The sequence below is a fragment of the Tenebrio molitor genome, chromosome X, assembly GCF_963966145.1.
Source record: "Tenebrio molitor chromosome X, icTenMoli1.1, whole genome shotgun sequence".
Classification (NCBI taxonomy): domain Eukaryota; kingdom Metazoa; phylum Arthropoda; class Insecta; order Coleoptera; family Tenebrionidae; genus Tenebrio; species Tenebrio molitor.
The window spans coordinates 6,173,911-6,187,633 of NC_091055.1; the positions used below are offsets into that span (position 1 = coordinate 6,173,911).

The window sequence follows — 13,723 nt, forward strand, 5'->3', positions numbered from 1 at the left end:
ATCCCTCTTGGGAAACGTCGACTGTGCGCTCTAGTTCATGCACAATTGCATCGTGAAGGGGTCATTTACCTTACTATTATTGCCTTTAGTTATACCTCCTCACTAGGGATAATTCGTTACAGGTTCCACGATGAAGAACACGCAAACCTGCTTAATGCCATGTGGCTGATAGCGATCACTTTCCTGAGCGTTGGCTTCGGAGATATTGTTCCTAACACGTACTGTGGAAGGGGCATTGCGGTCAGCACGGGCATCATGGTGAGCCTTAACAAATTTACCCACACACCCTCCTGATAATAAGTTTACGTCGCATGTAACCCCTGAACCGGCAAAAATTTCGCTAATTTCACCAACATTGTCACTCTAAATCCACCGTTTTGTCCGAACATTCATCTGACAAATATCACCCTCTTAGCCCCGACATAAACCCCATTTTTCTCCCGGTGCCTTCCATGCAAACAACATAAATTTTGGGGTTTCGTCATCCTACATAATTGCATCTGCACAAGTCTAAACGACCAAAATAAGCAAGCGCGCCTTTCAACTTTAATGTGCACATCTACTGCGAAGGATTAATTCCGTCACTTCAAAATTCTTCGATAACTTCGGGGTATAAAGTAACTCTCTTTTCGGGATTGTGGGATTAGGGTTATCTACAGTCTCACCGATTGGGAAAACCGGTCGAAGGAAACGACACAAAACATAAAATATATTAGTTTTGTTGAGAATTATGTAAGTTTGACCAGTTGGCCACCGACGAGAATCGACTTTTACGCAAAATTTTTCATCCAGTCACCTTCGAGTTATAAATCAAACTTTAACACTGTCAGAAGAGAATGCCGATTAAGCGACTTGCACAACATCTTTAGACCGTACAACATAAATAGTATGTCGCAATTTTCCAAAATACGTACGTAACGGTAGTTACACGAACCGAAAAATATAGTCTTGACTTTTATAATGTTACGTGATACCTGAAATAATTGTGCCAACATTTTATAAACAGGATAATATTTTTTTAGGATTTGATGAATCGCTTTGGCTGGCTAGGTCCAGTCTAAGTTAATAAAACAAAAACTTATCTCAATCTTCACGAAAGCACATTAACTTTTTTAACAAATTACATTAACTCCGTAGTATTTCACACAGTTTATTTTCATATTAATAGTTCCAACGAAAAGAATAAGCAGAAATTCTTTGAAGGAATGAATATCGTGGTAGATACGAACATCTACGTAAAAATTAATTCAGGCACGCTACAATTAATAAAAAGTAAAGAACGGGTAAAAGTGCTTAATAGGAACTCGGGGTAGTTAAAGAATTACCCGAAAGTAATCTACACTTTACACAGTCGCTGCGTGGTGCGCAATGGCACGCTTCCAATTTTGTGACGTTGTTTTTTCATGAAAATGCGAGAGACTTGAGGTATTCGGAGCTTTATCGTGAGCACCAAGGTTGTCGTTAAAGCGGAAAGCAACGTCACGGAGTCACCAAAATATCAAAAATATTGACACTTTTTGAGAGAATTAAAAAAAAAGAGTGAGTAAAAATCGTTTCGCTCAAGAGCAGACGTGTCAATAGAATGAATATGCAGTCACTGGGGATGAACAATCGATTAGTGACGACACGTGAAGTACACTTTTTTTTAAGTTTAGCCCAAGATGAAAAATTGTGAGATTGGTCCTGGATGTGATTTTTTCCAGGGAGCTGGATGCACGGCCTTACTTGTAGCTGTGGTGTCTCGAAAATTGGAACTAACTCGGGCGGAAAAGCACGTGCATAATTTCATGATGGATACGCAACTAACAAAGCGGGTGAGTCTCTTCTAGTGGCGAGAATTGGAAAAAGCGATCCGGAAAACTAACGGGCAATTTTCAGCTGAAAAACGCGGCCGCCAACGTTTTAAGGGAAACTTGGTTAATTTACAAACACACAAGGCTAGTGAAAAGGGTCAACCCTGGTAGAGTTCGGACTCATCAAAGAAAATTTTTACTCGCTATTTACGCGTAAGTTAAACATTCGGGATGGCGCCCCTCCATTAAGTATCGAATTTCCCGCAGGTTACGCAAAGTTAAAATGGACCAACGCAAATTAATGGACAATGCCAACACCATAACGGACATGGCTAAGGTAATGTTTGCGAGTTGCATGCAAATCAATTTTTTTCTGTTGAATTAATGCCACCGAGTGCCATTAGTAGAGAGGTTTATTAAACTGGGTGTGATAAAACGACATCGTATTTATGACCCTCCGATCTTATTTACATCGTTGGCTCGATTTATTTTAGAGCTTTTAACTCGATATCGTTGTTAACGGTCAATGTAAAATTGTAGACGCAGAACACCGTGTACGAGATCGTTTCTGACATGAGTACGAGACAAGACACTCTTGAAGATCGTCTGACGACAATGGAAGATAAGATAGTGGCATTGCAGGAACAATTAGATTTGTTGCCGGATCTTATAGCTACTAGAATTCAAGCTCAGGTATTCTATGATAATTAGCTTTTAGAAGCTTGTAGTATTGCTAGTTTCGTATGTTGTAGGCGGAAAAAATGGAGCAAAGACGTAATTTTTTGCATCCAGAATCCGCTGCTGGTCTTCAACAGGCTCGTAGTGTGCCCCCCGGATGTCCTTGGCCTGGTCCTGCTTTAGCTCCTGCTGGAAAGCAATCTGCTGCCTCTTCAATCGCACAGAGTTGATTTCCTTATTGGAATTGACTATGCAACACAGTATTTAGTCGGTATATATATTTTAATGAACATCATGGCTAGAACTAGTTTTCTATCAAATTTACTCATTTCTGGCCTATTTTTTCAATCTTTGCTTTAACGTGAGCGAATCACCTAATTTACAACCATGATGAACAATACTAAATATATATTGAAATTTTAGAGCCTTATCTATATACAGTATTAGTTATAATACAACCAAGTTGATACTAATAGAGATTAGATACTCAGTAACTAAACGACTTGTCATTATCATCGATCATAAAATACTATAATCATATCTCAGCCAATAGATAGCCAGTTTCAAATTTACAAACACATTTTAAGCAACCGTCGATGTGCCAATAAATTCGTAAATATAAATTTGCAAACTGCTGCAGTTACATTTATGCCATACTACCATATTTTCAGATTTTTATACGGTTATCTAATTTTCTACCTAAAAATTGAGATATGATATTGTAGTCATACTCTTCTCCAAAACGTGCGTACAATTTTTGACGTCGAAGTCTTTTTCAACTGTTCAAATAAGTGGTGGGGGCAGTGATTTCTTACGTCTGTCAAATAATTAACTTTTCCTCGCACTGTGAGAGGTCCACATTTTCATACGTCTTTTAAAAATTTTCAAAAGAATTTCTAAAAACTGTTCCACCACCTGAAAGTTCAAAGTTCTGTAAAACGGATTGGTTGGTCTCGGAGTAGGTAATCAATAATGTGGTGGAATATAACATATTGCCAACCTAAACATTCATATGGCTTTTATACAAATTTGCTAATTCATTATCATCAATCCTTAGCCAAATTTAGGCTATTAGTTAATTACAAATTCCATTAGTAGGAAGCTTCGTTAGATGCTTTATTCCAGTAATTTTTAATACCTTGACTGACTGAAGTTTTAGATGTAGATATGCCATATGATTATAGTATTTTGTTAATAATAATAATAATAACCTAAAAGTCAACGACAAGCACATTTACTTTGTGAATACACAATTCATGGATTCCCTTAACAAAAATTACAATAGTTATTGCCAATAAGCAAGTACTTATTTAATTTTAGTTTGTACAAATATAATCTTAAAATAGTCCATGATAATGATGGTTTTCTATTGTAGATATTTATATAGTGTACAGAAATTATGTACTACTTATTATTTCGTATACTAATTTAGTTAAAAATATTTGTCTTTAATAATACTACTTTAGACTGTTCTCGTGGAATGTCAAACGGTTTTGCCCATGTAAAACTTGTTAAACATAGTTTCTAAAAACAATACATTAACTAGTGCATTTTTAAACAATGAGTACTTCCACAATTGACAAAAAAAGTATATTATCGATGAACATATTTCTTATTCAGACATTTCGCACGACTGTATCATTATTTCACCTATTTGTACATGTTTTGTAAAATTTCCATGTTTCATTTGAAATGCTTAGTGTAAAGCTTCATATGAGGGTACTCATCTACCATTGTTTTGATTTATAAATTTTGTAAATAACATTATGAATACTGGATAAGAAATATGAGTGTGAAAGTAAAGCTTTAGATTTGATAAATCAGTGAAAATACTGGTGTGATAGTGTATGGTGCACCTTAAGCATTATATATATTCAGAGGTCCAAATTGTTAAACTGTTAGAGTTTTCTGCAATTTCACAAGTTTTATAAGCATATATTATATAATTTAGTATATACCCTATATTATACAAGACATATATCAGCATAGTTAGCCTGTTTTAAATTTCTTAGCGTTATATATTTTCAAGTGCATTTTCATGTTACCTTACTCATGTTACCAACGAATAAACTACTAGTTTCCTAGAAGGGGTTGTTTTTCTTAGGCTCTCCTAAAATAACACAAAAAGGCTTGCACTATTTACATTTAACGACAAATTATTTTATAAAAAGAGGAAATCATCAACATAATAACGCAAAAAATACATTTTACAAAAGAAACGAAAATACACCGGAAAAGAACCAAATTTAAAATATCATCTTATTCATGAATGAAGTAATGTCTCTTACAACTATTAAATAATAATTAAAAGTGGAAATATTTTTTTAAAATGAGTGCAGGCAAATATATAGAACATAACAAAAATATCAGACTAAAATGAAAAGAGGATGTTATGTGGTAATAGGAAATTGGAAGACGCCTAAAGCATCAATCGACTATTAATGTCAAAAGGAATGTTTACAAGATGCCGCTGAAAGGTCTAATGTCACACAACAAATAAAAGAGAAGTTATGGCACTGATTAAATCTTTATATCTTTTAGACTGACAACAAATTTATATTTGTTGAGCAATATTGAAACTATAATTTTTCACCAGTATTACATTATTAAATTATAAATATAGAAAAGGCCTTATTTAATTCGTTTAACAGTTTTTCTTAAAAAAAAACTTGTTCCTGTAAGTTACGTCATTTCATTTGACGTTTCAATAAGCGAAAGTATTTTAAATAAACATTTGACTTATTTTCTTTCGTTATCATTTAACTGTAAATGTTTCTGTCTTTTTTCTCATCTTCATAGCGTTTTTGTTGTGCATTTTTCAGATGTAGTTTATTGATTAATTAACCTAATATTTTCAAATTTATGTAAATTAGAAAGCTGAAATGTTGTTAGCATTCCCATATTTATGTTTATATGTGCTGGTTTTTATTGGGCTAATTTTAAATAGTATTTCAGTCAGTTAAATAAAACGATACATTTATATACAAAAATTATATTCTATTAAAATATAACAATAATATCTTCACATAATGCATTAAAATTATTTAGTGTGAATCTGCAGATTCACAAAAATACTGTTCCCCATACACAATCTTGGCATTTCGAGTAGGAAATGAATTGGAGCTTCTACTGACCACCTTTCATATTTATAACATGATAATGTTATTTTAAAATATATCAGATATAGTTAACAATAAATCGATACGGTAAACTTACTCATCGTAAACTAAGATTAAAAATGGATGGTTAGCGTCGTACCTAATAGGCGCATTAGATGACGGTTGAGTTGCGAGATCTTCAAGAGTGTACCGTCGAGGAGTTTTGACTTCTTGTCTAAACAACTGTCCGTTGAGATACGTGCTGGTTTGTTTTTTAGGTTTGCGAGGATAGTGAAGACCTTTCTTCTTGATCACATTTTCCGGTCTGAATTTGGGCAAGGGCGTAAGTTCACTTGCCGACTCTTCTAACTGTTGTGGGGCTTGGTACTTGACTTCGGAGATGGGCGAGTAGAACGACGGTTCTTCTGGTTCGCCTTCTTCTGACGGTTCCTCGACTTCGTAACCGGCATTTTGCGTCTGTTCATATCTGACAGGAGCTAGTTTAAGGTTATTAGTTTGTCGCTGAGAAGCTACTTGAGTGTGGTATTTGTATTGTGTTGAAGGTGAAATTTTTTGTGTTTTGAAATGTAATGGTTTATTTTGAGTGATGTAAATTGATGATTCTTCTTCTAGTTGTTCAGCAATTAAAGCATTTTGGTACTCAACTGAATTGAAGTGGCGAGTTTTTGGTTGGACCGGTGTGATGAATTGTTGCCGTCTGTCATACTGATATTGTGGATATGTTTGCCTAAAATGAGTTAACAAATTAAATTCATTGCAACTACATCTCGACAATATTCACTGGGACTTGTTAATTACATAATGAGTGATATTATAACGAGTTATGCAAGAATTAAGAGTGCTGTGATGATGTGTTTGTGGACATACGTTAGAGTGTGTGTTGTTACCAATCATGCTCCTTGATTAATCACCGTTCGGCTTAGATATAACAAATTTATTTAAAAATATATCAAAGTACAATAACAGATTGATAGTTATTCCACGTATACACCTACAAACTACCCTAAAACTAAGAAATTAATACTCTATTCAACGTAACTTGCAGGGTTCCCCAAATTCCTATAATATCTAACACTGGAATTTTGTAATTCTTGCCTGTAAGAAACAGACGGTCCACGTCCGGTTTGTCTCACTGGCACTTCCGCTGTTGGTTGGTAAGCTAAATCGGCAGTCTGATATTGAGGAAGTTGTTTGCTTTCCTCTTGGTACTGTTGTCTACTCAGGTATCTACTAGGTCTCACTTCCGGTTCTGGAGGGTAGTGAGAGTGTGGTCTTCTAGGAACATTCTCCCTCTCTCTTTGATACTTGGGCAAGGGCTGGTACAAGTAATCATCTTTAGCCTCAGTCTGTTCCTCATACTTGGACGGTTTAGTAGGTCTAGGTAAAGGCCTTCTGTAAGCCGGCTCGTCTTGATATTTCAAAGAACCTGAATGATAATCGAATGCTGGATCATCATGTTGGTATTTAGGAGCCGGCGGCTGATAGTCATCAACTGGTTCCTCAGTCTGATACTTCGGCTTCCTTCTAGGAAGTCTAGTAGTAGTTCTTTGTTTTGGCGCTCTCGCAGGCGCTTGAGTCTGATATTCTAACTCTCTTTCTCTTTGTTCTGGATAAAGCAACGGTTCTTCGACTTGAAGGCTAGCTTCATTCTTTTGATACACATTTCGCGAAGTTAAAGGTTGTTGGTACCTGAGAGATGCAGCTTCGGGTGAATAAGTAGGGCGTTGGGGAGCCACTTGCGGATAGTAGTCGTACTGTTGGGTACTAGACTGTCGTGAGGGAGTTGACTTTTGCTTTTTGGTCTTTTTAGGTATGTTTTGTGACACGTAAATCGATGACTTAGCCGGACCTTCTTCTTGATTCTCAGCTGCCAATAATTTTTGTTGCGCAATCAAAGCATTCTGATATGCCACCAAATTAAAGTGAGGAGTCTTGGGCGGAACAGGTTTAGTGGAATCTTGTTGACTTTCGTACTGATACTGCTGGTACGATTTCCTAAAAGGACCGAAGGAATGAATTATAATTACATCACGACATCTTCGATAATTATATAATAGAGTTGAAGGACGTGATATATAACGACTTATGCAACAACAAAACTGTTGGAAAGGTTGAAAATAAATGGGCTCATAATGCAGAATAAATTGTTATGTCAAGTTCAATAGCATGTCGACTGGTAATGCAACTTTCGATCGAACAGAATAATAAATTTGCTTGATGCGTTTGACACAAACGCGTATTAAAACTTTTATAAAAGAGAAAATCCAGTGAAATTGATCAGCAAATTATGTTAAAAGTGAGACTATCCGTTGGAAGCAATAAATTATTGATGATTGTAAATCAAATTGTCATTACGAGCGTCATTTGGAGAAATAAATCAGAAACAAGACGTCAATTATGCCGTTCCACTTTACATAAAAGATTGTACTCACTGTTGTTGCAGGTCGGGTTGCAAAATGTATCGGTACGGTTGTTGCTTCAGCGGTGTTTCTTCATTTTGCTCTTGTTTCAAAGCAGGACTCTGACCATTGAACCGTAAATAGTTAGTAGGTCTCTGATAGGCAGTTTTAGTTGTGGGATTGACTTCTTTCAGGTACTGCTCGACGGGTTGCTGAGGAGAATGCGAGTGCGTAGGTGGTTGAGTTTGTTTCTTGGCAGCGACCCTCAACCTGACCAAGTGGTTGTTCTTCAAAATTTCTTCGTAGTCCTTGTGCGAAGGGGTGGTGGCTTGATAGCGATACGATTCGGTTTCGACCTTTTGGCGGGGTTGAGGCGGTGGCTGCGGCCGATAGTAGTCTTCTTCAGCTTCGTCGTACTGATAAGCGGTGGCGGGTATCCGTTCCGATCGTCTACAAGTAGGCGCCACCAATTGTCCCGCCGATCAATCAATCGATTGATTACTCACCTATTCGGCTTGTAGTAGTGTTCTTCTTTGGGTTCCGGTTCCTCTGCGCCGCCCAAACCCGAATAAGGCAGGACGTATCGAGTGGGCCTTTCTTCGTCTCTTAACAATTGGCAATCTCCGACGGCTGCCAACAGCAGCACTAAAAGTTTCAATCTGGTTAAGATGCATCGAATTCCAACCGGTAGAATGTTTTATGCAACAGTTAATGGACCCAGCCATAAAAGTGAACAAGTTCATCATTTATCTTGAAGAGACGGTGGCCCCAATTTCTACCAGTAAAAGTGACTATTTGTCAAACGATTCGCAATGATCATTTAATTTATGGTATGAGAACCGGTTGTCAGTTCTGCGGCATTAAACATCACATAAAAGTGTTTATGGTAATCAGGTTATTGACAGTGCAATATGTTTATATAATTTCTGACACCCATCAAATTTCGGCAATTTTTTGTGAGCCAAATTTCAACCTCGTTGACTTCATTGCTTGTAATTGGTCGTCATTACGACGGAGTCGTTATTTGTAATGATTGTCCAGGACGAGAATTGTAATCGAAATCGTAATTTGAATTTAATTATTCAACGTCGAATCCGTTATACTTTCGTTTCGGTTTGGATGGGAAAAAAATTCATAAATTAGTCCGAACCTACTAAATTGCATTAATCAACTTTCAAATATTTTGTTAAAAATGAAAGTGATAACAACGGTCCAGACTCTAATTAATCCAATTAATTCCGATGATGTATGACAAATTTGCTCTCGATTTTTTATGCATCCGTAAAAAATATTTGTGCATGTTTTCAAACAAAAACGAAACGGAAAATGAGTCACACCAATAGAAATTCAGGTTAAATTTGAAATCGTCTTTTAAACGGTCAACTCTTTCGGAAAATGTTTTCAACCAATTTATTTTATATAAGATTAATGGCGACAGTTTTTAGCGAAATGTTTCAGCTTTGGTTTTTTTTGCTACAATCTCTGAATATCGTCTTCCTGGAATGGTCTTAATGTGATTGAAGATTGTTATATAAACATTGCAAAAATTTGTAACTTGCATAAGATAATTTAATGGTTTTAGTAAAATTTTGACGTAAGTTTTTGACGTTCACGAGATAAAATATGTAATTAAAAATTTTGTAACGAAATTATTTCAGTTTTCAATATTTGCCACATTTGGTTACTTTTACTACATATCTTTCAAGTGACTACAATTTTTCAGTTGTTTAAATTTTTAAAAATAATAATGAAGTTGTTCTCCACTAAAATCAATAAATTAAATGTCTTCATAGGTTGCTCACTAAACTTTACTAAACAGCCAAAACGTTACAAACATGAGTATAATATTTATTTTGACATTTTGTAATATGTAACAATTCATAAAAATGTGAGAAAAATCACGATATAACATTTAACATAATCGCCTTTTAAGATCTTTAGTATTACTTTATATTATTATTAACTTGCTGTATTACCTTTTCTGGATAGGACAAGTGCAAAGATGGAATATTATGTAAATATGGATTACCTTTTGCAATAATTTAGGAGATTATTTAACACCTGACTACCGAAAATGGTATTTTGTGTATGTCAGGTCATCCTTTCTATGCGTTTCTGAAATATTTTATTAACATTTTCCAATATTGTTACGTAACTATTACGCAAAATTTTTACTTTGATATTTAATAAATCAATAAAATTTCCAAAATAATATTTTTAAAATTCTTATTATTACATAATGTTCTTCAGTAGAATTACAACTCAAAAGTGCCTACCATTATTTTTCTGTTAAAATTTTTTCAGCATATAGAAAATATATTTTTCCCTTTTGCTCAGAAATAAAGCGTTTGTATACAAATATTTTAAAATGTAAATTTTGCTGTTAGAATTTTTCTCGCTTAATATAAAGTATTTATGTAATATTTCAGGAAATACAAATATTTTGCAGAGCTGTCAAACATAATTTTTTAAATTTATTGTTATAAATTGCTACATCTGTGGCTACTTCACAAAATGGTTATGCAAATATTACATGACATTATAGTTTGCAAAAATATGTCTCATAACAATTACAATGTTTTACACTTTGTGCAAATCAACTAAACGAATGCGAGCTAATATTCACATTTTATATATTTTTTTAGATAACAGTGATTCTTTTTGGAAAGATGATTGCCACAGTTTTTTAAATTTTTACAATTTTAATGAAAATATATTCAGAAATATTTTATCATAATTAGACTTTTTTCCTGTTTTACTACTAATTTTATTATTATTATTAATACAGCGACTTTTTTACTCAACATGATTTTCACATTTATACAAATTTACAATTACATATGTACTTTTTTCATCTATGAAAATATTTTTAAAGCATGGAAAATTTAAAAATCGCATTCAATGTTACTAGCGGTATTGTTATAACGTTTAATATAAAGTTACTTCTACTAACGCATAAAAACATTGCATTGTTATTTTTATTACAAATTGAGATGTTTCTTGTGTTGGTCTATTTCAACATTTCGTAGAAAAGACGTTTTTAAACAACATTTTTTGGAAAACAATTGACATTTATAAATCATCCACGACGAAGCAATAATTGTGATTATTGCAGCAATTTTCCACACGAATCATTATAAACCGCTTTAGAGAGTTACATAAATTTGCAGCTAGGAAGAAATTAGTTAATTCAAGGTGAATGTCAAATTCAGACATTCGTGATTTAATTATGGAGAATGTAAGGTGATTCCGATTTTATCAACTCGATACCTAACAATTACAATTAACACTTCTTCCCAGTTGCAGCAAGTAAGAGCACACTAAATTTCGAAAAAACGAATTAAAAGTCACACTAAATAGTCCTAAAATTTCGGAAAAGTTTTTGTGATGCTCAAAAATTTTCTACCCAAAAACTTTGTAGTAATTTTTAGAGCAAGGTACAATCCGAAAATACGTAAAATGAACCATTTCCTGTCGGTCAATTGCACACACAATCAATTATCCAAACAAACACTTAAATGCACCAAATTAATTAATTACCTATTGCAAGTAATTTAAACATTTTTAAACGATGAACTGCTTAAAGTTTGCGAAGAAACTAAAGGTTGAAATGTGAAGATCGGTATATATAGCTAGTGCGAAAGAGAAAGGGTTCCAGAGAAGACATTCATTCATGGAGCGGTTTTACAAGGTACATCCAAGAATAAAATCGATACTTATGTATAAATTATATCAAATATTTTACTAGAAAATAAACGAGCCGGGTATGAGGAAGACCTGCTTCAATTTTATTTGGAAACATCTTATATATTCGAGTTATATAAATCAACATTTTTTTCGCAGATACACCCAAAATATTTGTAACTGTTTATGTAACAAACAGATTTGAGGTAATCTGACCCAAATTATCGATCGTATACCATCCTCACAAGCTAATTAAAATCTTTCGTATCTTGCACAAATCGCCACCTGCTCTGGTATTTTTGATACAGTTCACACATTATTTCACAAGGACCTATTATTTCATCACTAACTATCATTTATCTTAACAACTCCTCGAGCTAATGTCGCAATTAATTTTTAACTGATCTGGACGATTCCTTTATCTTGATTGTTGAAGGCTAAGAAGGGAAATATCGCTACATTCACATAATTGCAACTAATTTAGTCCACTTGTCTCCTTGCTATTCCACTCCATTTGAATATAAAACGAAAAAAACATCTTCATATTATTGATACACGTTTTGTCTCTTCTATTTCTTCAACAATTGTCTCGATTTTGAGCAAAAGTTGTCCAAGTTTTGGAAAAACTTTAAAGTTGAAACTGAATCAAAACTCAATAATCAATATGTATTTAATACTTTAATATTTACCACAAATTATAAAAAAGTTTGGAGTGAACTTTAGATTCCTCAAATGGAAAAAAATAACTTAAAAGATTAATTCTCTAGCAATAGACAAATCTGATTATACATTAATTTGCTAACTGGGCCATGGATTATTTACTGACATTATTATTAAATCACTTAGAATAAATAATGTAGGTAAGTGTTTATCGATTGTGATTTTTAAATCAAGCTTTAATGTCAGTCATACTTTAGATGAGATAGTTTACGTCTTGTTAAAATCAGCTATTCTAAGTATGTTCAATATCTGCTCTAGGGGATTTGAGATTTGAGATACTCTTTGCAGAATTCCTGGAATATCGTGCAACCAGTTCCAACATCATGTACCAAAAAGACGAAGAAAACTTCAAAATGTGCAGAATGTTTTGTAATCTGTGTTGATTTAGTTATTGACAATCTATAAAGTACGATCAGATTTTGTATGCAATAGAAACAATTCCAGTGTGCTTACATACATACTACAATCTATAAAAAAATAAAAATTGATGAGATAATGATGTCCAAATCCAAACATCGTTAAGCTGCCATTAAATGAATAAAACATATCAGATGAAGGTTCGGAAGTAGGAGTACATAATGCAGTTTGTCTTTTAACAGTTTTTGTTTTCACCTTATTTAATACCATTAGAATATAAGAAAAGCTGTAAAAGTTCTACAAAATTTAATTGTTTTCAAAATTGCAAACGATATTTGAAAATACATTTTGCTAATATTTTTGGTAAAAGCACTTTTTCGAACCAATGCTCACAATAGTTATTTGTGCATCAAGGCCACAAAGTGCATCTTTTTCGTCCGAGTCTGAGTTTTCTGGCCGAGGGGCAGCCGAGGCTTGAAAACAGGTGAGGACAAAAGGCACTTTTTGGCCGAGGTGCACACAATGTTTTTCATATTATTTGGGCAAAAATTTTGAAAAACATGTATTTCTTGTGAATTTTGAAATTATCTTTGTCAGATGTCAAATTAGGTATATAAACTGAAAATTTTATATATTTAGGTATATAGTTACAACACGAAAAAATGTTTACGACTCTACGGTTCAACTGGTTTAACTAGTTAAAGCAGTTAACTTAATTAATTAGCTGGTGGTTAAACTGGTGTAAAATCAAAACTTGTTAAGCGCTAAACCGGCCAAAGAAATTAACCGGTTAACCTATTTGAACTGTGGACTGAATTGAACAGGAGAAAATTTCGTAAGTTAACAAATTATCCTCGATGAATTAAACTGATCAATAACTAATCGACCAAGTGAGCTATTATGAGTTATGACAAATGACAACGGGTTTAACCATCAGCTGATTAATCCCGTTAAACGTTTTAAGCGGTTAAAC

The 13,723-nt window shown here is 33.9% G+C and overlaps 2 protein-coding genes across 8 annotated transcripts in view; one reads left to right on the forward strand and one right to left on the reverse strand.

The window, feature by feature from the left end:
- SK (small conductance calcium-activated potassium channel) overlaps positions 1-4,558 on the forward strand; it is a 69,757-nt gene extending 65,199 nt beyond the window's left edge. For all 7 annotated transcript variants that reach the window (XM_069060382.1, XM_069060383.1, XM_069060384.1 and 4 more), the window contains 6 exons: positions 123-258; positions 1,704-1,814; positions 1,879-2,006; positions 2,061-2,130; positions 2,334-2,486; positions 2,546-4,558. In XM_069060382.1, coding sequence (XP_068916483.1) covers positions 123-258; positions 1,704-1,814; positions 1,879-2,006; positions 2,061-2,130; positions 2,334-2,486; positions 2,546-2,701 — 754 coding nt within the window. In that variant the 3' untranslated portion in view covers positions 2,702-4,558. The remainder of the gene's footprint in view (positions 1-122; positions 259-1,703; positions 1,815-1,878; positions 2,007-2,060; positions 2,131-2,333; positions 2,487-2,545) is intronic.
- An 889-nt stretch (positions 4,559-5,447) lies between these two features.
- Positions 5,448-11,614, reverse strand: LOC138139852 (integrator complex subunit 3 homolog). The gene is made up of 5 exons (XM_069060415.1): positions 11,530-11,614; positions 8,496-8,634; positions 8,023-8,439; positions 6,686-7,585; positions 5,448-6,317 (listed from the first exon to the last, which is right to left on the reverse strand). Exons 1-5 carry the CDS (start codon positions 11,549-11,551, stop codon positions 5,684-5,686), a joined length of 2,112 nt encoding a protein of 703 aa, XP_068916516.1. The 5' UTR covers positions 11,552-11,614; the 3' UTR covers positions 5,448-5,683.
- Positions 11,615-13,723: the final 2,109 nt, after the last annotated feature.